Source organism: Pogona vitticeps, chromosome 9 (genome assembly GCF_051106095.1).
Source record: "Pogona vitticeps strain Pit_001003342236 chromosome 9, PviZW2.1, whole genome shotgun sequence".
NCBI classification, from domain to species: Eukaryota; Metazoa; Chordata; class Lepidosauria; order Squamata; family Agamidae; genus Pogona; species Pogona vitticeps.
The window spans coordinates 507,091-532,252 of NC_135791.1; the positions used below are offsets into that span (position 1 = coordinate 507,091).

General features: G+C 54.3%; 1 protein-coding gene across 5 annotated transcripts in view; it reads left to right on the forward strand.

Moving 5' to 3' along the window:
* The first annotated feature begins 1,659 nt into the window (after nt 1-1,659).
* Nucleotides 1,660-25,162, forward strand: part of GRIK3 (glutamate ionotropic receptor kainate type subunit 3) — a 124,103-nt gene continuing 100,600 nt past the window's right edge. Inside the window, exon 1 of one of the 5 annotated variants that reach the window (XM_078380076.1) lies at nt 1,660-1,955. In XM_078380076.1, coding sequence (XP_078236202.1) covers nt 1,775-1,955 — 181 coding nt within the window. In that variant the 5' untranslated portion in view covers nt 1,660-1,774. Of the gene's footprint in view, nt 1,956-20,366; nt 20,388-21,103; nt 21,220-25,162 lie in introns of those variants that run through there. The other 4 variants (XM_078380077.1, XM_072979610.2, XM_078380075.1 and 1 more) reach the window with 4 other exon arrangements.

Here is a 25,162-nt window from a genome sequence, read left to right on the forward strand (position 1 = left end):
TGCTTTCTCCGCCTGGCGCTCCCCCCCCCCCGTGGGATAGAAGCGGTGTCTCCTTTGCGGTGATCGTGGGCCTCGCCCTTCGCCCACTGGCTGGCCACGGGCCTCGTCGCGTCCGCCCTCCCCGCCAACCTCCGCTTTTCTGAGGTCAAGGCTCCTCAGCGTCCCCCCCCGCGCCCCCGGGGCAGCGTCCGCTTCCTTGCAGCCGTCGCTCCCGGCTTCGGCTCTCGAAGGGGGAGCGCTTCGCGGAGGAGCGGCCTGTGCCCCGGGGCACCTGCTCTTCCTTCCCCCGCCGCCCGAAGCCGGTCTTTTCGCTGGCCGCCCGGCCCGCCGTCGGAAGCCTTCGCCTAGGACTGCCCTTCACGGGGCGCCCCGTCCAGTCTCCGGCCCCACAAGGGGCGCCCCGTCGTGCCCCGCTCTCGGCGATCCCGCCCAGGCCCTAAGCCTGCTTCAAGAGGGGAGGCCACAGGCGAGTCCCAACCCCTGCCCCCACCGACGGCACCCCGCTCCCCGCAGCCACCCCGCCTCGACTCCGCCGGCGGGCGCCCTTTCCCTCGCTGTCTTGGACTCCACCACCGGCCGGTTCGCCAGAGAGCGAGCCGCAAGCGGCCGCCGCCGGTCTCACCGGGCGTCCCGTCTACCTCCCCCCCCCCCTTTTTCCCCATCTCCCGGGACCGGCTGCCCAGTTTCGCTCCCCGGGCAGGTCTCCGGCTCCCCTGCCTTCCGAGAAGGCCAGCCCGGCCTCCCCCTCCTGGGTCCTTCCCCCCCCCCGCCGCACTCTGCACGTGGCCCAAGGGCAGGGGCTCCTCCTTTGCGGCGGGCACGTCACATGCTCCAGTTCAGACCGGAAGTCTGTCTCCTGGACGGGGCGGGAAGGAGAAAGTGGTCGGGGCGGCTGGGATGCCTGCGCGCCCGGAGGCGGCCCACCGGTCCTGGGAAGAGACGGTCGCGCTTCCTCGCCCTGACCCCGGGCGGGAGGAGAGGAGCCATGGCGCGCTCTTGAGCATGTGCAAAGTGCCTTCGCCTCCACCGGCCTCCCTCCGCCTGAGGATAGGGGGCCGGACTTCCCGGGCAGAAGGCGGGCCTTTCTGTGCGCCGGCTGCAGCCCCGCCGGCATCGCTCGGCCGAGCCGCTCCCGCCGGGCAGGCGCTTCGCGGCCGCGGCCCCGCGCTCCGCCGCCGCCTCCTCCGCCTCCTCGTCTTCCTGGTCTTCCCCCCGACGGGCGCCAACCCGGGCTGCGCGTGAAGCGGGCGGGGCGAGCGAGGCGGGCGGGCGTTCTGCCGGAGCGTAGCCGGGGAAGGCAGCCAGGCGGGCAGGCGGGCAGGCGGGCAGGCGAGGCGGCAGACCCGGCGGAGGCGCGGCGCTGTGGGCCAGGCAGGTGAAGCCCGAGCCGGACGTGGCAGGGCAGGAGGGGCGGCGGCAGCCGCGGCGCTCGGATCGTCGCCGGCGTCCTCCACCTCCTCCGCCTCCTCCTCCGCCGCCTCCTCCCGCCGCCGGAGCCGGAGTCGGAGCCAGTATGCTGCGCCCCGCCGCGCTTGGCGCAGCCAGCCCGGAGTCGGACGCGCCCTCGCCGCCACTGCTCCCGCCGGCCAGGAGCCCTCCTGCCGCCGCCGCCGCCTCCGCCGGGCGCCCAGTCCTCGCTGTGTCCCCGGCGCCGAAGGTGTAGCGAGCGCCGAAGCTTGGCCGCGCCTCGCTTGCCCGCCGCCGCCGCCGCCGCCGCCAACTCGTCCGGTCCGCCCTCCTCCTCCTCCTCCTCCTCCCGGTCCGCTCGCCCAGGATGCTGCTGCCCTGCTGCCGCCGCGCCCCGGTCCCGGTCCCGCTCGTCGTCCTCCTGCCGCTGCCGCCGCCCCCGCCGCCGCCGCTGCTCCTGGCCCGCTCGTCCTTCGCTGCCGCCGGCGTCCTCCTCGGGCTGCTCTGGGTCCACGCCTGCCACGGAATGCCCCATGTCATCCGCATCGGTGAGCCCGCCCGCCCGCCCGCCGCCCGCCCGGGGAGAGAAGGGGGCCGGCAGGGGCCGCGGAATGGGGGGGAGGTCGGTCGGTAGGGGAGCGCCAGGCGGGTGTCCCACGGGGAGGAGGGCCCCCGCTTTGGTTTCCGACCAGGCTGCCTCGGGAGGGACCGGGCTTGCGGGCTTCGGGGACGGGTCTGCGCCTGGGCGAGCGAGGGGCGCCTGCTTGGCCACCGGAGCAGGCGGTTGCCGGGGCGGACGAGGGGAGGTTGAGCCCCACGTCCCGCCTGCTCCGTCCCGCTCCCGGTGGGCTACCGGCTTTGGCACACCGGCGGCGATCCCGGCCGCGGAGAAGCGCTCCCCGTGGCCGGCGCAGTTTCGTGTTTGCCAAGTACGGTGGGCGTCGGAGCGCCTCTGGCCGCGGAGAGGAGAGAAGGCGAGACGGTGCGATCTCTTCCTCCGTCGCCCAGCCAGCCCCGGAGCCGTCTGGCTTGGACGCCCGTGCCGCGCGAGTCGGAGCCGGGAACCCGGGAGCGGCGATCCCCGCCGCCCGCGTTTCCCTTCGGGGTTAGGGGAGGGAAGCGAGGGCGCGCTGGGCCGCTTCTCTGACCCGAGGAGCCTGCCGGCCGCCTCCCTCCCGATTCAGCCCTGGAACCGCGTCCTTGATCCAAGCCGGAAAGGGCGCAAGAGGAGAGAGGCCCCGGTCCCCTCCTGCCCCGGAGGTCGGCCGCTCCGGCGACCGGCGCTTCTCAAGGGGCCCCGGGGTGCTCCCGGTCTCGTGCAAGGCTGGCCAGAGACCTTTGGACTTCTCCCTGCTCGGAACCTTTCCTGCACAAGCCCCGCTGAAAGCGTGGAGAGCTGCCTGCCGGGAAGCAGCTCCCTTGCCTGGCGCCGCTGGAGCCCCAAGCCGCCACTTGGCACAGCGTCTTTCCCGGGCGCTGGGACAGCGGAACCGGCTGCAGCAGCCCTTGCGGGGGTGGGGGGTGGGGGTGAGGGGGGGTGAGAGGAGGGCAAAGGAGGCACATTCCGGGAGAGCAATAGTTTGGAGGTTTAGAGAAGCCCTTCCTCAGCCTTTCTTTCCCTGGGATGCTTTCCACCCAGACTGGTCCTTTCTCCTGAAAACAGGTAACATACACCTGGGCCTCTTGACGCCCAAAAGATAGACCTTTGGCCCCAACTCTCTCCCACGGAGCCTCCCATGTGGGCTGCGGATGAGCCTATGGGGTGGCAGTGAGGCCAAAGCCAAATCTCCCCGGGGTGGGGGTGGGGGGGGCGGGCAAGCCTCTCTCGACCCAGTCCAGGGGCGTCAGAAGGAGGCTGGCGGCCAGCCTGACCCTTTCCCGGCAGAGACCTGGTTGGCGTTGGGCGTGTTCAGCCTGGTGCAGGATTCAACACTCGGCTGCAGTTGGAAATGTGGTGAAGTTTCATTCGTTGGGCTTGGTTTGTGTGGCGTTCTTGGCATGCCACTTGGGCTTCTGGGAAAGGGCCTGGGGGGGTGAGGGTGACCACGTGAAACTGGTAGTGACTTAGGGGACAGCTACTGTAGGATGTCAGAAGGTTAGGGTTAGGGCACCTACACAATACAACTTCATGTGATGGGGGGAGGAGGGGGAGCAGGAGGGCAGCAGCCTCTCCCCTTGGACGGTCGGGGTCCATGTGCTTCAGGGGCCTCTGCACATGGGCAGAGGAGCTTCATTCCTACTGCTTGCCAATGGCAAAAGTTAATGGGGGGCACGTGAGAGAGAAAGGTTGGTGTCCTCCCATGCCTGTTCCAGAGGAGCTCAGTGGCTTTGATGAATTTGGTGCAGCGTGGTCTGTAGACTGAGCCTTCATGGCGAATGAAACCAAAGCATAATCTAAGAGGCCGGGCCCTTCCGGCTCCACGAGAAGGGCTTTCCTTTCCTTTCTGTTTTAATTTTTAATTTTTTTTGTTATTAAAGAAAGTTGTATTGCATTGTATGTACACACATTTTATGTTAGTGTTGTTGTTATTATTTTCCCTTTTCCTTTGCCATGTCCAAAGTGGGCACTCTGGTCCCTGTTTGTTGTTGTTGTTGTTGTTGTTGTTGTTGTTGTTGTTGTTGTTGTTGTTGTTGTTGTTGTTGTAATAACCACTTATCTGGTTCTCCCTTCAATAAAAGCCAGTTTTCTAGGAGGAGGTGAAAAGATACCCAAACAGGAGTTGTACAGGGAGCACCAACAGAGCTGCAGTTTGTAGCACATTCTAGACTCTGAAGGGTTTATTTCTGGAAGACCCTTTAGTTGTAGCTACAGCCCTGCGTATTTCTGACCAGGGCACAGGGGGCATCACCCTTAAGAGTCAGGATGATGAGAAGAAGGACCATTTCGGAAATGTTTTTTTAAAAACTGAGCTTGGTGAGGCTTTGCTCAGAGCTAGAGGGAAAAAGCCTCTGCATCCTCCTTACCACCACCCCTCTCTCTCTTTTTTTTTTTTGGTAAATTGAAGCATGGGTTAAAAATCATTCCCTCGAATCTATGTAAACATCACCTTTCGAAAATGCCAAACAAGAGGAGGGAGTTGAAAATGCTTGGAGACAAGCGAGGAGAGGATCCCGTAGCCACCGCAGCAATTTCGGGTTTAGATCAAAGGCAGCCGAGCTGTTCCGAGTGGCGCGCGTGTGTGTGTTTGTCTGTCAGCTCCCCTTCTGAGCATGGTAACAGCAGTTTCCTGTCCCTGTTTTAATGTAATTTAATTTTTTGTCATGTTGACAGAAGCAGATCTTAATAATAAACAGAGAATCTTTGAAGGTTATTTTAGAAACGGAGACGCTTGTAAGATGTCAGAGGGAACTGCCTAGCAAATGAATGTGAGGCGTCACTCTGAAAAATTGGCGGCACGTGTGTGTAGCAGGTGGAAATCCTTCTTGTTGTTGTTGTTGTTGTTGTTGTTGTTGTTGTGGACTCAGCACTCCCACCCCCCTGTGCCCCATGAGAGAGAATAGATTTTGGTATTTTCCTACATTGCTTCTGAGTCCTAAGTAACCAGGTTCAACCTCTATCCTATGCAAACGACGAGGGTGATTTTCACTGGAACATTTGTAAGTTTCGAGTGCAATTGTCACATAATTATGAGCATAATCTTTTTGTGAGTGGAGTTTATTGTGCCTCGTGAAAACGTAATTCTAGTCAGAGGAACCTGGGTGGCAAAGCAGCAGCCGGGAAAATCTGGAACAATTCAGCTGACTTGCAGGAAGAATGGTGGGTGTCACAGAGGTGGCTTCTGGTGCTTGTGAATGCGACGACGGAGCCAAGCGTCATTGGCCTTTTGAGTGATGGTCTCCTTACGATGCAAAACGCATTCAGCTGTTGCCTTGAAACACCTTTCCTCCTGTACCTTCTGATTCCTCTGCCTTCTTAGCGCAGGGGCGAACGTGCAGGAGGACTGAGTTTTCCCCAGCGCCTCTTGGCAGCCTGTGACATCACAAATCTTGGGGAACAAGGCAAACACCATGCCAATGACAACAGCAAAACCCTTTTATTTGCATTACGCCTTTGGAGGCCACATTTGATCTTTCGATTTGCTGCAGTTTGTCCAACGCAAGCTTCAATGGATGTCCTGCCTTGTTGAAAGAAGCCAAACCTTTGCAGAGTCTAAAACGGATAGAGGGGAAACAGACATAGAAATCATGGCGTGCCTTGAAGCTGGATAAAACTGTAGGCGGGCAAGAGGCGGGCAGTATTTTCATAGATCCTTGTGTTCAGAAAGGCGGCCTGGGTCTACGCAGGCCTTGAGGATGCTCCTAGAGGCGTCTGCCATGCTCTTGTTGCCTCATGCTGGATCTTGTGCCTGAGATTTCAGAGGGAAACTGGCTTGGTCCCAGGCAGAGAGAGGAGCAACCCTGGGATCTTGCCCGAACGGAGTCACAGGGAGTCTCCGAGGGGGTCACCACCAAGGCCTTTTCTGCACACGGGCAGGGGAGTGAGCCTGCCGCTCTATCCTGCCACTTGGCTCTTGGAGAGACTGCTGTTTTCTGTTCGCAGAGAACGTTGCTGCCACCCCGGCGAGGAGAAGGGGATATTGCATTTGGCTTCCATGGCATCTGGGATGAGGGCCACCATTCTGGTGCTGAAACAAACAGGCTGAAATAAGAGATGTGTTGTGCTAATTTGAGATGAAGCAAAAAAAAAGGCAGTGGCATCAATTGTTTGGATAAAATACAAGTCCTGCAGAAGGGAGGCGGGCAGGCGGTGGAAGTCTGTTGAAATGAAATAGTTCATTGATTATTTCATAAAAACGTGTTGTGAACAAATTCAATTCATAATTATGTTTCCTTGAGAGGTAGGCTTATTATTCCCAGGGCTTATTATTCTGTTATTATTTTATTTTTAGACACATCAGCTGCAGCCTCCACTTCCAAGGGTATTTAACAGTTTTCTTTCTTTCCACCGCTGCTAAGTGGTTTCACTGTTGAAAACGACAGTGTTCAGTGGCATCAAATCCATTTAATATTCTTCTGTGTCCCAACAGGTAGAGAAGGATTTTTTGGTTTGACTTGGAGGTAATTTTGTGTGTGTGTGTGTGTGTGTTGCTGTTAAGGAAAGACACATAGGAGGGAGATGGTCATCACTCTAGGCCTCCAGAAAGCAGTGGTGCTGGAATTCAACAGATGCAGAGACACCAATAAGCAAGCATTGGTGTACATCAGTCCATTATCTGTTGTCAAAAGCCAAACCGTTCTCGGGTGGGAAGCATCCTCCCTCCCTCCTTCCCTCCCCCCTCTTCCCCCCCCCCCTTGTGTGTGTGTGCTTGAGAGTGAAATCTTGGTGTTTCCTGGATGTTTCGGGCAGAGCTTTCCCTGCTTGTGCACATGGGGGCGAATCCTCCCGAGCCGCCCCCCCCTGACCCGTTGGGTTGTACTTGCTTGCAGCATTTCATTCAGGAGCCTCACTCAGCAGGAAGAGGCACCGGCTGCCAGACCTGTCCTGCTATCAGCCTTAACCAATGCCTCAAAAGACAGTGGCTCGGCTACCGATTTGTAGAAGTGCAACTGAAAACTCATGTTAGTGAAGCGAAACCGGTGCAGAAATATTTGCAAGGTCAGGGTTGATCTTGTCAGGATCGTTCAGCAAGAAAAGAATTTTGAAAGGGGGCAAGGGGGTGTCTTTACATCTGTGCAAGCCAGTAAGGGATCGGTGCGCAACCGTCTCTTTCCCAGCGCTGTGATCTGAAGCGTCACCAGCCCAGCGGCTCAGTCCACAATGCCTGTCTCTAAGTTTTTGTCTTGGTGAATGTAGAACAATGAGCGGTGAACCCTCGCGGTGTTGGCGGCTGCTGATATGATAAAGCTTAGCTGTACAGGCGCAGACACGAAATGAATGAAGATCAATACGTTTTCCCTGTCCCTCTCTGCTCACCTTCCTGGCACACAGCAAATCGCTTCAGACAAGTGGCTTCTCACCATTTGGGAGTGGAGCAGCCAAGCTGGAAAACGTTAACTTGAGGACTCTCCCTGCCAGCCCTGAAATTTACAAAAAGACACACACAAACAAAAGACCAGCTAACCCTCTTTTAATCAGAGAGATGGAAGCACACTGAATGCCGTGGAAGTTTCCTTGTGTTCAGGTCAATGGCGGCGGAGTGGAAGGTGCCTCTGCCCTACTGGATGTGAAAGCCTCCGGAAGAACCTTCAGCCCCTGAGTTTGAAAAGCTGGAAGCAGGCCTTTGGGTCCCGCCGCCCTGTTGTTCTTCACACTGGGGAGGGGGCTGGGGGCAGTGGCAGGCTGGAAGGCTAGGTTTTTGCCCTCTCAGAAAACGAAGCCGTCTGTAGGCGTTAAGGCCACGTAGGCTTTGCTGACTGGAGCGCAGGCTGCAAGCAAAGAAAGAAAAAGGGTGTGCTCTTTTTGTGAATGATGCCGCAGCCAAGGCCTGGGCTGGCTTCTGTGTTTGTGCATCCGTTACTTCTGGCATTTTGTTTGTTTCTTGGTCCGTTCTGCCACAGGAAGGTAAAGCATGTCCAGTCTCACAACGGGGCGTGTTATTCACCTGCTTCTTTCTTCCTTTTCTACCTGTGTGGATCTTACTTAAACAGGGTGTGGAGAGTGTGGTGTTTGGAAGCCCCTTAAAGGAGAGGCTCCCGTCATCCCTCCCCAGGGATGGGCTAGGAGGAAGATTAGGGCGGAAGTTATTCCTCTAGTCCAGTGGTCTTCGTTGCCCACCCTTGACAGAAGCGGTCCAGAAGAAATATAGTGGAGGAGTCCAAAGGGCTGGGTAATGCTAGGTCTTCACAGGGCGTATGTGTGAATGGGAAGCGGAGCTGCCGCTGCATCACGACACACACCTTTGTTTCCTTGCCGCACCAGCAGCGGTGCCTGCCTGGAAAGGTCTGTTCCACAGGCAGCTGGTATGGGCCCAAAACAAACAGCAGTGGCAGCGACGGCCCGATGGATTTGAGGCGAGGGTGTCACTGTTTCCTCTTTGTGTCAGGCGAATCTAGTTACTTAATCCCTGTTCTCAGGAGGATGGTGTCGACACAATGCGAAGGCCTGGCAGGGGAACGGAAAGCCACACTGTCGATGGTGTGGGGCTTTCAATGAAGAGTACCGAGGGGGGCATTTCCATCACCTTCCCCCCATCCCGACAAAAAAAGAGGAGGCAGCTGCTGTGTCCTGCGGTCCGTTGCTTCACTCCCCAATGAAGCTCCTGAGGCTGGATGCTGAGTTGTTGAACAGAGCCGACCGCCTGGCATTTGGTTTATTTGCGCAGGTGCCGAGGTAATGCCTGCCCTGGCTGCATGTGTGCATGACACGTTGTGAAATGCCGCAGCAGGTGTCGAATGGCAGCTGGTGTGCCGGTTGTGGACGGTTGGCAAAGGGTGCCATGTTTCGTCACCTGTTCAAATGGAGGCTGGCGTCCCTGCTTGCCCACCTGGGTTCAGCTGCTTCTCTCTGCTGCAGGTAAATGGCCCTTCTGGATGCTGGTGGTGGTGGCTACCTCCTGCCATCCTTGGTCGTTGTGGGCACTGCCAAAGTAACACATGTGCTGGTATATCCCTAAGGAGGTGAAACAAGAATGCGAGCATGTGCAGAACGTGCTCCATGCACCCCCCTGCCCCCACCCATCTCATGCCTTTCTCTTCATCTGCACCATAACCAGGCATGCTTTTCACCTCTTCATGTTGGAAAAGTGCTTTAATGTAGGCACGTTTTATTAAATGTTTTATCCTTCAGGAAACAAATGTTTCTTCCTTCATCCGTGCAACTGATCAGAACACTGGGAAACAAAGATAATATCCATAGTTACGCTCAGGTGCAGTTCAGAAACTGAGGAAGGAGGCTGACAATTCTCCCTGCAGGCAAAGCTCCCGGTGGAATTGCTGCAAATCTGGTGGATGTTGGATACGGAGCGGGGCCGGAGGGGGGGGGAGGGCAGGCAGGATTCTCCATCAATTTCTTTGTGGTCCAACACAGGTGGCATCTTCCCCCAGTTTGGCTGTGTTTCCAGGGGAAATGTCCTCTTTCTTGATCCATGAGCTGCTTGGGGATTTTCAGTTCCCCAGACAATTTTAGGGTCTCTCTCTCTCTCTCTGTGTGTATTTCAGAGGAGGAATGTGTAACTGTTTTGAGAAGGGAGTGGGTTTGATTTAAAAATTTTTTTAAATGGTATAAAAATTGTACCTATTGCTTCTTCATATGCAGTTTAAATTATCATCCCATGATATGCAGAAGGTCACACATTTATCACACCTTTATGTTTTGTTATCTCCCCATTATGTTGTAATAAATTTGGGAAAATGAAAACGGATTTTGCTTCCTAAATTTAAAAATGGGTGTATTTGTTTTTAGTCATGCAGTTTCAAATTTTAAATAAAAGTGTGGCCAAAAAGCCATGGTTTTGAAAGGCTGCGTTGTCCTGCTCCGGCCTCTAAGGACACATTCATGCAGCTGTTTGCTTGTTTGTTTTTAAAAAAACAAATTGCATACCTGTTTTGGACTTCCAAAAATAATTGCTATCTAATGGCCAAAATCCTCTTCCTTGTTTTATTTTTGGGGGCGGGGGGCGGGTAAGGAAAGCATGTCCCTGGCAGCCCTGCTTCAATTTGGGGGCCTGCCCCACAGGGCCAGATTGAAACCACGGGGATTTAAAGCCGAGGCAGTTCATCGTCCTCAGGCGTGGGGAGGCGGCAGATGAGGATTCATCTCTTTGCTAGGCAATCCATCTTTGGTGGGGGGAGCAGCGGGGGGGGGCATGGCTGCTGGTGCCCCTTCTGTGGCCTTCTTGCTGCGGAAGCGCACGGTGCATTTTTCCTCCCCTCCGCCCACCTGAAGGTGTACAAGGGCGAGCACCTTTTCCTTCTGAAGGAACACCTCGAGTGAGGATGGAGACGGCTGTTTCAAGGAGGATGCAAGAGGATCATGACGAGAACGGCAATGCCTGATGTGGGCTGCGTATTTTCCAGTTTAATAAATAGACAGCTGTCATCTTTTGTCTCCTGCAGTAAAACAATAAATAAAATACAGAGTAAGTTGGAAGCCGAGCTGAGCACGGCAAGTGTGCGGGGAGACGGCGTCAGATTTGCCCGTTCTTGTTCTGCACTGAATTTGGAGCGCTTAGGGGTGGGACAGAGGTGGGAGGACAGGCGGGTCCCCCGCCTGCCTGTTGTGGGAGAGCCCACTCCCCTCCCCTCCCTCGGCCCTGCTGCAGCCTGAGGATGCTGGCAGGTGCAGCTTCCCGGCGGGGGGGGGGGCTGTGAAACATGGTGGAGAAAGCCTGTGCCCACTGCATCTGAAGGGCTGGCCCCTGAACCTGGCCAAGCAGATGCTGAGCGGAGCTCCAGGACTTGGGGTTCAGGAGAGGTGCACGTGGGGCCTCTCCTTGGCGCCACTTCTCTTGGCCATGTGAGACCTACGGATCTCTTCCTTCCTTGCTGGAGGGGGGAGGCTTTTCCTCTGGAAGGCAGGGTTGGAGGGGCAGGACCAGCCACAGCGCTAGAGCTCCCTCCTCCTCTTCATAGCCTTGGTCAGACTGCCAGGTGGGGGCGCTTTTGCTCAGCCTCACCAGGAGAGGTTCCCCCCCCCCACAGCAGCCTGTTGTGCTGTGCGTCTCCTATGGCCTTTGCTTTTGTAAGGCCTTCACTTTGTTATCTTAGAGCTGCAGAACTGGAGGGGACCCTCTGGGTCATCCAGTCCAGCCCCTGTCAAGGAGGCGCCATGGGGGGAATCAAACCCACAACATCTGGATCCGCAGCCAGACCGCTAAGCCACTAAGCTATCTTTTAAACCTACTTCAATGTCAGGCTGAGAGATTGGATTTCATGAGACTTGGGGGGGGGGGAGGTGAGGAAGGGTGGCTCGCATGTACTTCCCTGAGAACCCCAGGGCAGTGGCCACACTTCTCCAAACACCCCCAAAAATCTCTCTCACTTACCCCCCCTCCCAATACTACAGATCAGGCCTCTGGGAGGCAGAGCTTAGCCTTTCCCTTCTTTTTTTTTCCCCCTTGGGATATTTTGGGTCTGGAAAGACCTTTTTGAGAAAGTGGAAGTGACTGCCTCATCACTTCTGGTTACCCCAACAGGCATTTCAAGGTCTGGAGGAGGACAGGGAGGGCCCCCAAACTGGGCTGGATGGCATGTTGCAGTCCCCACAGGGTGTGTGTGCCTGCATGTGTGCGTGTGTGTGCCTGATTTGCAATTGTAAGGCATTGCCAGATGGATGGGGTGGCCTGTGGCTTTCCAAGGTCTGGGGGAGGGCAGAATGGGACTTGGCACCAGGAATGTTGATCCCTCCACCCCCCCCCGCCCCCGCTGCCACAAGGTCCTTCATTCTCCAAACTGATTCTAGAAGGGTCTGGATATTCTCTCTCCCCTTCCTACCATCCAATACTATTTGACCCGCCTGTGTCTTCCCTGGCCAGCTGTGTACCCACCTTCGATCTTTTTCTCTCTGTCTGTCTCTCTTTTGGAACAGATTTTTGTGCCTTAAAGGCTCTCAGGGTGGACAGAACAGAGACTGTGTGAGAAGACAGAGGCAAAGGAAATGATGGGGGAGGGGGAAGGAAAGGGTGAGGAGCCCCAAAGACAGCTCTGGTGCGGACAGCTTAAAGGCAGAGGCCGGCGGGTGGGGTTGCCCCTCCTTGTGCCTGGAGCAGCAGCCGGCCGGCCGGCTGGGAAAAGGCTTGGAGGCAGAGCGGGAAGAGGGAGACAAAGGAGCCGAGGGCCAAGCACAAGGAAGAGCGGTGGCTGCGGCTGCGGAGGTGGCGCTGAACCTCTGGGGCTCTGAAGGGATGTTTCGGAGGCCTTGTCTTGCCGTTCGGCTATAAAATAGTCATGGCGTTTTGTGTACCGTCTCCAGCTGATGGGAGCACACCAGCGTGTTCTAAATATAGTGGGTTCTTAGCGCTTCAAGTAGAAACGGGGAAGAGTTGGCGACTTCTCGCTGGGGATTTTCTTACTCTGCTTGCTGACACATTTTGTGCTCCACGCATAGCCAAGGCACTCGATCTTGCTGTTTATATTTTGGATATTGAGTGGGAGGGGGGCTGGATCTCAGAGGCCAGCAGAGGTTTCTTAGGATGGCCATGCTTTGCTCATTATTCCCAAATGGAAATGCACAGGGATTTTTCATATGGGTTTTCCTAAATGTACATATTTGGTTCACATGTGTATTTCTCTGAAAATACACATTTTTAGATGCATCCCGCCCCCCCCCCCCGGCAAAAGTCTGTTTGCAATGTTTTCACCATAGGCATTTTTAGCCAAGCACCACAAGCCTGAGAAACGCATAGATTTCTGAGGTTAGATAGGCTTCATCTCATCTCAGACATTCTCAGGTGGTGCAAAAGAGACACTTTCACTGGGAATCCCAAATCTGATGAAAATCTCTTCTGTTCCTAGTTAAGGATATCCCAGAAAAATGTAATCAGCATTTTAAGCCAGGATTTCTCAATGAACAGCGTGTTTCTGTGGAGGGAGGGACTCAGAAATTGTCTAGGAGGGATGCAAGGTTTCCAAAATGGAATTGCTATTTTTGCTTGTCTATGTCTTAGGCATAGCAATGCAATTTATTTCCACTAATGCTAACTGATTTTTGTTTTACAGTTGCTATAGCATTAAAATCTGCACTGAGCAATATGATTGCAAATTTCAAATGCGAAAGGGGCTTACGATACTGGGTTGTTTGCATTTAACAATACTGCTGCAGCTTTGTATTTCCTTAAACTTGGTCAGAGATGATAAACATAACAATAGACTCTCCTCCCCAGGAGAAGTGTTTATTGTTTCCTTTTGCGCCCACCGTGCGGAGAGGCAGGTTCTCGGGCAGGAAGATCCCAAGGCTGCTGAGAAGCACTGGTTTGGGTGAATCCTGAGCAGCTGCAGCGTTCACAATGGTAGCCACAAGGCCTGGCTGTCAGGAGTTGTGAGCGTGCATGTGCGTGTACGCTGTTGTTGTTGTTGTTGATGTTGTGGTTGTTGTTGTTGGTGGTGGGGAGTGTGTTTCCAGGCAAAGCTTCCTTCCAGAGGTTGCTCTATCTCACAAGGTACCCACTAGTGGGAGGCGGGTGCCTAGAGCGCTGGCTCCCATATCCAAAACTGTGGCAAGAAGGAGGGAATGGACCAGGTAAGGAGAGATGACGCCGCCACCACCACCACCGTCTCCTCCTTTCTTTCCCTCTCTGGCTGCTGTGGGAGGTGAATGGGCCCCAGGGGAAGCCTCAGAGGGGAGTCAGCCGGCCCCTGGGGCTCTGGGGCTGAAAGAGCATCTCCTCCTCTAGAAAGCGGAGAAGATGGAAGGCGAAGGCTGGAAGCCTGCTCTCCTGCGGAAGGCCTGCAGGCCCAAATCAGTCACCGTTGCCCACTCCTTGTAGTGCCTGCCTTACATCCATCTCCACTGAACTGGTTGCTTTGCAGATGGTTCCCTTCCGCCCAAGACCCCGTGGGATGTTGCCAAGGTTACTCTTGTGAGATCAACAAGTCAGTGGAAGGATACGCCTGGGGCAGAGTTATGCCATTTTGCTGAATTTTGTGCATTGAGGGGACCTCACGGGTGGCTTGGTCAATGGTCCTCCCTCCCTCCCTTCCTAAATCAAAGGATTTATATACCCTCCCATTAGTGCAAGGGGAGTAATATTGCTTGCCAAGCTACACAGGGCAACTTTGAGGTCCTTTGGAGGGTTTGGCATCCAAGTCAATGCACAGAATAACTGTTCCTCCTTTTTGACCTCCTTCTCTTCCCCCCCCCAACTTGCTACAAAACACACAACAAATGGAATGACAGCTTGTAGTTTTTCTAAAACACAAACAAACAAGTGTGTTAAGGGCTCCAGAACTACGCCTCTGTACATGTGTGGAAAATGAGGGTCACCGGTTCCCTTCCCGCCTCCTCACCGCCTTTACCTGTCCGGCTGCAGACCTGCTGGCTTGCCTCTCCTCGTAGCCTTCAGAAAGCTCTTTGTACCTTTATGGTGCTCAATAATGATTTATTGAATAATCAATTTCTTTATCACCTCATGCTTTTGTGTAATCGGTTAATGCCAAAGCCCTGCAACCAGCCTGGGGGCCTGTGATTTTAAGCTCTCCATTTTCTGCCCTGAAGGTGTCTCAGCAAGACTGACGTGTGGAGTTTTCCGGGTTCACCCTGTTCTTGGCTTAGCTGAGAAAGTCAAACAATGAAAAATGCAGAGGTCGCTCTAGACGCACGTTGTAGTGGGGAAGCGGGACGGTGAGGGTGCATTTTATCGATAGACTGCCCTTTTCGAGGTTCCGCTGGTCACTGGTAAATCCACAGGTCTGACACTAAGGAGCCTTAGTGCTGGTGGTGGTGGTGGTGCTGCTTTTTTGAAGGTGATCCTTTGTGCTCTTGCAGGATGGAATGAAGAAGCATCTACATAAATGAAAAGAGGTCTTAGCTGGAAAGGGGAAGACCATCAAGGCAGGTCTCAGCGCCATCTTGCTCTCCTCAGTGGCCACCCAAAGGGGCCCGAGGCCTACTCAGAGTAGCTGGGCTTTGTTCAGTGGATAGGACTCGCTGCACCTCCTTTCGATGAATGGTCTGCGCTGTCAAAGGAAAGGGAGCCCAGTGGTTGTTCCGTCTCTTTCCCTTTGCACAGTGTGGTTTTCCGACACCGGAAGTTGAGGCTGAAAATGAGAAATTGTGCAAACCGTAGAAAAGGGCAGGTTAACGTGCAGGCACTTTTCAGAAATATTCTGCCTTCGTGGACAGAACAGAATGCCCTGTTTGTCCTTGAACACAAGTCTCCTGGCCACCGTGGTCGGACAGGGCTGGCGGTGGGGGAAGTGCAGGAGAGTGACTGGGCTCAGAAGGAGACCGTCGCCGTGGCTTCTCAGCCTGTTTTCAGTAGGGATGGGGTGGGGAGAGATTTCAGTGGGGTTTTGGTGACAGTACTTTCAGCGTAGCGAGGTGGAACTGCCTTGTGCACCAAGGGAGGACAAACCTAAGTCAAGATAGGTATCCGGACTTTCCTCACATGCAGTCCCTTTAAACCAAGAGCAGGCTCCTTCCACAGCTGCTGGAGGCGCTTGCCACAGCATGGGAGATGATACCCCCTTGCAGATGCATCAGTATTCTCATCAAACCTTAGGGACTGGAGGGAGAGGTCCAAAGCCTGTCCAGCAGAGGGTCTGGGAAGGAGCCCCGTCTCTCAGCGGCTCCTGGAGGTCATCATCTCAGGTCAAGGGCCGTCTTCAGGAGAAACTCTGGCATGGTTCCCAGAGAGTCTGAGGTATTCTGCTAGTGATGGGGGCCAAGCCCAGGGCACTGTGCTTTCCTCGCAGCTTCTTTTGCCTGTCCATGGCACTCCTTCACCCAGATTTTGGGGAGGCTCTGCCTGTGCGGCCTCCTGAACTCCACAGGTCTTGACTTTGAATTTCTCAGTGAATTTCACTTTTGCCACCTACCTGGCAGGTTGGGCTGCCTCCTGCTCAGTTGGGGGGTGGTGGTGGCAGGAGTGAGTTTGTGTTGTGGAAACAGCTTTTGGTAGGAAAAATGTAAAAATTCAGAGCACACAGAAAGAAGGCACAAGCCGCACGAAGTTCAGTGGATTGTCCCCTTGGTTGGGGTTCAAATCCCTCACTGGGCCTCCTGGGAGAAGAGCCAGCCTGGGTGACCTTGGGCAAGCTGCACAGTCCCAGGAAGCCCACCAAGGAAAAGGGAAGGGCAACCCACTGCAGAGGACTCTCCATCTGGGAAACCCTGGAAAGCTCGTGATCTAACCCTGCTTGCTTTGTTCTTGCAACGGAAGCATTTCCCGAGGGATTTGTCCTTAGAGGGCATTCCTAAACTGTTTCACTTCTGTTGAAGAAATAAATTCTGGAAATTTCTCGCTAAGTCCGGAAGGTGTTAGATGGGGAATACTTTGGGAGCATCCCCGGATGGAAACCAAATGTGATCCAAGCTGTGCGTTCCAGAGGTCTCGCACCTCGCCTCCACTGGCCCACTCCCCTGCCGTTCCTCTCTTGCTTTGTGGAATCGGGTGTCGGTGGTGGAGAGGGTGGGCTGAACGTCTGGCTGCCATCATGTTGCTGTTTGCTCTGCTCTTTTATGCTGAAATATTAATGTGGCTTTGGAAATTTGGTTTTGGAGTGGAACCATTTCCTGTCCCTGCTGCGTGGCTGTTTTACATTTTGAGTACCTGCGTCTGGGGCCGGATCCATTTCTTCCAATTAGGCGGCGTGCAAATGGTGCACTAAAAGCTGTAACCCAGCCCAATTTGCATCTCATTATCCATAATGCTGTCCATTATGAATTCACATTTAATCTTAGCACTTTTTTTCAGTTGACTCTCAACTTAATTAAATCTATCCCCCCCCCAGGAATAGGTTACCCCGCTGGTGTCCTGTTCCCCCCCCCCAAATAATGCCCATCTCTCACCGCCTGTAACAACAGCTGAGACATGTTGGGAGGGAGAAGGGACACTCCGTTACCTACACACACATAGAGAGATGCACACACACACCCATTATGGGAACGGTTGTGCTTCCTGGCCATCATTTCCTCATGCTTTTTGGGTGTAAATAACACCCCTGGAGTTCCAGTGACCCCACTGCCGTCCCAATGAAGCAGGAGTCAATGCTTTTCTTGACCTGGTGGTGAAGGGAAACATCCTAGACACTTTCCTGGCTGAAATAAGATGCTTCCCTTGCCAGAATTTGCTTTGCTAGTGCAGCTAGGATGGGAAGTTTTCCTTAAATTAAAACAATGAACAAAAACCCGGCACCGTGTTGGGCTGCTCTGCGCCTTGGAAGGACTGGGCAGAAGCTCAGGGTTTCGTTGTAAGTCTGGTTATGCTGAGAAAGGGATGGAAAGCCAGGGTGGTGGCTGTCAAGGCCGGCTCCTATGCTGGAAGTGGAGCCTCTAGTCAGAGCCTTAAGGCAGAAATGGAGGGAAGCCGCCCTTAAGTGCCGAGAGCTTCTGCGGGTCCCTGCGGGAGCTTTTCTCACTGCCCTTGTGAGGTGCAAGCCGGCTAGTTTTGCTTTGTAATTGCTGCCCAGGACACAGCACTGGATTCCTCGGCAGTCTGGTTTCTCAGAGGGAAAGGCCTGCCTAGATGGTGTCTCCCCAACACTAGCGTATGGTCCTGGACATGTCCCTTGGCGCTCAGGCAGGGGCCCCATCCACCTTCCTCTCATGTTGAGATGGCTCTGCTGCCTTGCTGGGTTTTGCTTGACGCCGGGGTTGTTATAGCAGCAGAAACAGGAGCCCTGCTCAGCTGCTTCCAGGTTGCCTTTGAGAGGGGCCTTTGGTCTCCTTCCAGAAGGTGCTTTGGCTGGGCGGGTGAGGCTCAGCTGCTGCAGACACATTAATTCTCTCCTGAAAGTGTCTGACCCCAAAGGCCACTTGCCTCCGGCTTGTGGCCACCTTGGGATCTTGCCTCTCCCATGCAGCTGGCTCCAGGTACTTAGCATTTCTTTCATATCATAAAGAACAGAAGAGGTCGCTTCCATTTAAGCTGTGGCGGAAGTCCTTAGAAAGCCCAAGTGCCATGGGGCAGGTGCCGCTCAAGGCACTCCTGGTGCCTTCTAGTCCCCTGTCTATAGATATTTAGCAATCACCTCCCTCCCTCCCCTCCCTCCCTCCCCCCTCGCCCCCCCTCTCTCACACACACCCCTAAAGGTTCCTTTCGAGTCACTTCCTGCCAGGTTAGGACTCAGGAGATCTGGGTTCTAATCCCTTCTTGGCAGTGGCAAACGAATCCTTGAACATTTTGCATATCCTGAAAACCGCATTAGGGTCCTTGTAAGTCAGAAGCTCACCAACAGTTTATTTATTTCATTTATTTGATTTATACCCCACCCATCTGGCCTAAAAGACCACTCTAGGCATTTATCCCAGGAGAAGCACGAGGGGTAAAGCAGAAGGGGAGCCAAGGATTGGAACTTGGGTGGGGCAACGAGGTGATGAACTTTTCCATCACAAGATGAGACATAATTCAAGTTTGGGAAATAAATGTACATGTTGAGGGATTGTTTATGATCACCTCCAAACAAAAATACGTGTTTGCCTTTTTCGTGGAAGAAAAGCAATTGTAAGTCACAAAGGAGCTAATGAAGTTTTCCTTTTAAGGCTACGCTGTCTATTTTATGGCTATTATAAACCATCTGATTCAATTTATAATGGAAATACTTACCTTGGATCAGTCATTCTGGGAAATAATGGATGTCTTCAAGAATTAACCACCTTGGGATTTTAACTGGCAGAATCCGGAAAGGAGAGAAAAAGCCTTGTGATAGGAGGCACCTGGGCGGGAGGGTGGGGGGGCTCCCAGCCGGACCCCCGCCAAGCACAGAGTCCTGCAGCCCCTTTTCTTTGGGAGAAAAGAAGTCCCTTTGGTGGTCCCTGTGCATGCACGCTCTTGATCGGCAGTGTTAAATTCAGTGACATTTAGAAACCTGCCAACAGTGGGAGAGAAATCCTCTGAACTTGGAATCTGAGGGCAGTAGTGCAGAAAGGGAGAGGTGTCATGAATGCCAACAAAGGTCCACACGGACTGAGAGACATTTGATTTAAAATGAAAGCCACCGCAAGAGAAGAGGAAAGAAACCCAGCTGAACCAAAATGGTGCTTAAGAATACTGAGCATTTCCTGGCCTCACCCCCTGTTATAAGAACTACCTTTACCTTGGCACGGGCAGCTTCACAAGACTTGTCAGAAAGTGAGTCGCCAGGGTCCAGGATGATTTCCTTCGTCTTGGAAATATTGGTGAAGGCGAACGTAGACCATTGGCCGGTGCTTCCAAGGTGCAGGAAACCATCCCAGGTTAGATGGGGAGGATGGTTCCTCCTGACCAGTCTTGTGAAGTTGTTGAGTGGTGGTACCAAAAATAAAAATAAATAACCACCACTAAACCATGGAACATACAGCATCCTGCAAACTATAATGCTAAACACATAAGACGGCCTTTTAGCATAGAGCGTACTGTACACTCTGTAGGGTAGGGTAAGACCAGAGTCGATCTTTGAAAGTGGAAGAGAAATGGCTGGGCCTGCCTAGAAACAACTCTGGGGGCAGGGGTGGTTTGTCTTATTTTCCCTCTTGTTATCAGCCAGTTTGTACAGCAGTTTAAATAACATCTGTGCTCCTTGAATTTTGAAGCTGCTTTTGAAAATGCATTTTAAAAATATATGCTGTATACTGTACCTTCTAGAGAATTGGTCAGCTCTTGCTGTGAGATCCAGTATCCTGGGCACAAGGTCTGTGGAGAGAGGTGATGCTGGTCTCTGAGAAATCCACACAAAGTTTGCTTTCCTATTTTTTATTTTTATGTTTGCGGGCATGAATGTGAATGATTATTTTCCCCTCTGTGGCTATGATTCCTTAGTACTAAGTAAACTGCATTAATCTTACAATCAGCTTCCCAACCCCGTATTTGCAGTTCTGTATGAAAAGCCTGAATAGCAACACCGGCAGTGCTAAAGAGTTGTTGATGTCACATTGAATTCCCACAACAGATGGGTGTGGCAACGCTGGGATGCTGTGGAAGGTGTGGCAATTCAAAGACCCCCTCAGCTGCATTCCTGCCCCTTTGCCATTTGGGAAGAACAAGCATGCATTTTGTCCAGAGCTTAGCAAAAAAAAAACCTTGGCTCTTTCTGGGGAGGAAAGACACTGGAGTCAGAAAGAGCATCGGCTCCTGTCTCTGCTTCTGGTCTTCTCCACGGCAGAAAGCCAGCCTCTCAGTAGAAGTGGCCCTGTAAGATCGCGGGAAGCCTCTTGCTGTGTACAGTATGGGGCTACAAGGGGCATTTAGGATTTTCGGGGAGAGGAGTCTCCCTCTTCAGGAACATCCCTGCCTACCAAGCTCCTCATTGGGCCAGAGTTTGTTGGAAAGAAGTCAAGCTAAATACACCACTATTTAAATGACTGTCTTTGGTGGCAGAAGTCCATTCTTTCCTTGGCTTCTTCAATGAGCTGATGGTTACCTCACGGAGGATATTAACTGGGACTGATTTATTCCTTTAATGACAAAGTGAGACCTTTTTTTTTTTTAAAGCAACAGATTTTTGAACTCAATTTCCTTTGGTTTATTTTCCCAAAGAGCCACCGGAAAAGCAGAATTATTATGGTCTTTCAGCTGCAGGGCCTACTGCACATATCCTTCGAGTGATTTGTTTGGTCCAGAAACTAGAGAGTGAGAATGGAGATGGGGGGGGGGCAAGTTGAGGATGTTGTTAAGCAAGGAGTTGTTAAAACTTAAAAGTCGAAGGGAGAAACGAGCCGAGAGAAGGAAACTGTCTGGATAGCTGGACCCTTCAGAAGGGCTCCAGTGAGCCCCTCCCTCCCCCCCAGCCCAGAACCCTCTCGCTGGAGGGGGGGGCGGCGGGAGTGGAGGTCTTTGGATCAGGGGCCTCTCCCTCTTCAAGGGAGCCGCAGCGCTATGGATTGAGCCGCTGGTGACCAGCTGGACGGCTCAGCCCCAAGGGCGATGGCCTTGGGAGACCGGGTCTCCTCAGGAGCCGGGAGCGTCCGCCAAGGGAAAGCCAGCCTCCCTGGAGAAGTAATCAAGGAGAGGCTGCACCTGCGGGCTGGGCGTGGCCTGCTAATCAAGGAGTGGCTGCACCTGAGGGGTGGGCGTGGCCCAGGCATCCCAGCCTCCGCCGCCACCGCCCCAGGGCAGAGCTCCGCGGCCGGCCGGGCGAGCGGGCGCCTGCCTGCTGCCTCTCGGGGAGCCCGGCTGCGGCTGCTGGACCGCCGACGCCCCGAGCTCGGGCCCCGGAGCCTTCTGCTGTGACGGGCGGGCCTCTTCCAGAGTCTGCCCGGCTTGGACCTTCTTGGCTGGGCGGGGGCCGCCCGACTGACCGGTAGGAGCGGCTCTGATTGATGGACTCCTGAGCGGGCACCTGCTTTGCGCGAGACGGTTCCTTTTTGGGGGGGGGGGAAGGTGGACACTAAGTTGTTTGCAAACACCCCCACCCCCACCCCGACCGTGGGCTTGACTGGGAGGTTTCTCCTGCCTGCAAACGGGACCCGCGCCCGGCGCCGCTGGAAGCTCCCGCTGCGCTCGGAGCAGAGCCAGCCCGGAGCCGGCCTCCTGTCGCGGCCAGGCCAGGCCGGGATCCGCAGGCTGTGGGTCGGCCAACTGGTCCCCCGAGGTCTCAAACGGGGCGCGGGGGGCCGGGGGGGGCTTGTGATTCCTGTGCTGTCGGCCCGCTTTGGGCGCCCTTTAGGACGTTGCCCTCTCGCCCTCGGGTCTCCTCCTGCGCGCACCGGGAAGAGGCGTCGGGTCTTCGGAGGCGGGCGGGCGGGGGAGCGGGCGGGGGGGGGGAGGAGAGGCGAGGCTCCTGTTTGTCTCTCCCGAGTGTGGCTTTAGGGCCAGGGACTTAAAGAAATGATGGGAAATCCTGAGCGCCAAGGAGCTGGGCTTCGCTGGGGTCTCTCTCTCTCTCTCTCTCTCTCTCCCTTTTTTGGTGGCTTTAAAAGGAAATTATCTTTAAAAAGTTTTCCTCTTGGCTTTGGAGTAAGTAGGGCGGCCTACCGCTATTGAGTTGCGCCCCCCCCCCTTGGTAGCGCCCTTTTAATTTGGGAGATTAGGCTGGAATCTAATAGCTCTTCGCTCCGAGTTTCTGCGTTTTTGTTTTAAGCTGTTTTGCATTCTGTGTGAACAGAAGAGATTGTGGCCCATAAATATTTAAACCACCACCACCACCACAAAAAAAATCCCGGTCTTAGCTGAGAGGCGATGCTTAGTAAGTGTGTTTCCTTTTTATGATTTCATTTTGAGAAAGTGTATGTGTAGCAACTGCCTCTTAACCGAGTAACCTTTAGATAAAAGGCTCCTGGTTTGCCTGAAGAGAGAAGAAGCTTGTCTTGAACTTGGGTTTCCTGTGGTCTAGCAAGACCCTGTGCGGGTTTACTAAGTCAGGTGAATCAGGGCCTGCTTTATTTGGCAGGGGCTTTCTCACAGGAAAGTGTACCTGAGACTGAGAGTGGAGGGGGGAGGGGTGAGAACCTTGGGCCCCCCCACCACCACCACCAAAGGGAAGCTGCACAGGAGCCCTGTCTTGGTCTGCACCTTCCTCCTTCTCCTCCAAAGGTGGGCCACCAGCTGCCACCTGCTTTGTTTGGCAAGGCTGTGCCCCACAAGGCTGTGCCCTGCAGAGCTGGGTGCACACAGAGGGGCCCCCATGAAGGCTGGCCAGACTCAACCCCCTGCTGTTTCAAATGGCATCTGTGACCCGGACTTTCCATCATCCATTCCTTACTTTGGAAGCTGTTCTTGTTGAGCTCTGATGGGTAAATGGGAGAGTTGGATAAAGTGGCGCTGTGCCTGGGCTCTCAGCCGAAAATGTCACATTTCACTGTTTTTTGCAAACTGAATTTTCTGTGAAATTGGTTGTTAGCATTACAGCACAGCCGTTCTGGCCCCAATACAACGATGCGTGTCACAGACAAATGCCTAGCAATAGCCAAATGCCCTTTAAAAGCGACCCCCCCCTCTCTGTGTGTGTACTTCCTGTAATGAAACAAGGCAGGGGAGAGAAAGAGATGGGAGCCCCCCTCTGAGTGGATAGTGCTGACTGGGGAAAGCATCATCCTTTGCTTTGCATTTCTTTTCAGTTGCTTCAGCTGAGAGGTGGGAGGCCTGTTGCCCAGTTTAGCTGCAAAGGGCCAGCCTCTGGCAGTGACTTCCACAAGCCCTCTGGGACCCTGTGCTTGGCTCCTGCGTGTGTGTGCGTGTGCGCAGGCGGTGTCCCCTTGGGGGCCCACTTCTCAGCAATGTCTGGCCAGGGGGCTTCTCCAGGTCCAGTGGGTGGGGCGGGGGACTCTAGGGCAGGAGGCCCTAGTTAGGAGCGCCAGGAGAGCCAGCCTGGTCTTCTGCGGAGCTGCCACGGCTGTTGCTGCTCAAGCTCTTGGCTCCCGAAAGCGCTTGATCCAGGGGCGGGACATTTGCTTCAACGCTTCAAGCAGGGCACCGGCTAAAGTTAGCAAGGAGGCTTCTTTTCAAAGGGGCGATAGATACGCCTGTCTTTCTTTGAACCTGTCACAAATGCTGACAACTTGGAAACATTGCACCGGGGAAAGAATTCGATTCTCTCTAAGTGAGACAAAAACCAGGGGGGGGGGGGAAGCTGAAGTGGCAAGCCTCCTTTTTGGCACGGCCGTCAACACATTCAGAAACCTGACACAAGCGTGTTTTAGAACTGTGTCCCAGTCTTTCACACACGTACACCATCCGGGGAAGAGAGGCGCGTGTGGTTTGTGAGCCAGGGGAAGTCCAGCAGACGAGGACCCGGATGTTTTGGTGCGCAAGAGTTTTTCCGGGGGTGATTCTGTTCCTGTCCTGCTTGCAGGATGGTGTTATGGGCCGCAGAGGGAAAGAGGTGGGTGGCCTTGGTCTTCGTGCAAGACGACTGGGGAGATGGCCCCATTCTCCACTTGTGGGCCTGCCTTTGGAACTTCCCTTCCCCATCCCTTCTCCGAAGCGGCTTTGTGGAGCAGCTGCAGCTGTCGGGCCCTCAGGGGGCTGCAGAGAGAAACGTCCTGTGTTCCACTTGCATGTGTCATCATGAACTGGAGGGACCTTGGATGGGAGAGAATTTGCCAGGTTGCTCCTAGGCCACGGAGGGCATCTCATCCAGCCATGGTCCTTTCCCCTCCATTATTCTGTGATTCCTTTGTGGGCCACGTCTCTTCCTCAGTGCTGCTCACGGGCCTCCCACCACCCAGGATCCCATTTAGACCCCATTGATCACCTGGTACGTATCACCATTTGCGACTGTACCGCAGCCAATTAGGAAGACAGTCAAATTGGGATGTTTTGCTGTGGAGCATTAATTTGCAAGAGCGCGAATTGCCAGTCTTGGAGAACTAGAATGGCAGAGTGTTTTGGAGCTCGTTATAGCCCTTTTCTTAATTAAGTGAATCAAATAAGGATTTAATTGGAATGTAATGGATGCTATGACATGTTTAAAAGCAGGGGATTATTAAGCACATATTTACAACAAACCTTGCACAGCTGCGTGCCTAGTGTACGTAGCAGTTGGGGCCCAAATAGGAACCAGGCTGGAACTGGCCGCTGGACTTTCCCTGCTGCCATTTCCAGGGGGTTGTTCCCAAAGGAAGGAAACGGAAGGTTATTGGCCATCTCATGTTAGAGCAATCTCTGGGCAGTTTACAACATAGTTATGCAAAAAGTAACATTGTCCCCCCCCCCCCCAGTGAGCGGGATACTCAGCTTACTGACCTCAGAAGGACGGAGGCCTGACTCCACCTGGAGTGGGCTACCTGGGCCCATTGGGATTGAACCCAGTTTACAAGCAGAGACTTGACTGCAGTGCTGCAGTTTAACCATGGTGCCACTTTCCATTAGCAAATTTCTATCTGAATCCTAGGGTAATTAATTTTCATGAGTTAATTTCTGCCACTGTGTTCTAAAGTGGGACATACTCCTCCACCGTGTTTGTATTTGAGGGAGGTCTGGGGCGGGCAGCAAGGGTCCTCCCGGATCCTGTCGGGAAGACGGCTCAGCCAGGGAGGTGGGCTGCAGGGGGTATTTCCCTCATGAGAGACCTCTCTGGCAGCCGGCTGTGGGGGGGGGGAGGGCTCCTCCCCTTTATGTCTTTCCCCTCCACCCCTCGAGGGTCTTCCTTCTTGAAAGGGGCAGATGTTCCCGACTCAGGCATCAAGCCATCTCTCTCTCTCTCTCTGTTGTTTCAGCTGCTCAGCGCTCCATTAGCATGGCAAGAGGGGGTTGGATTTATTTCCAAATTGGAAAAGAGGCAGGCCCCAATTCCTGTCCTCCTG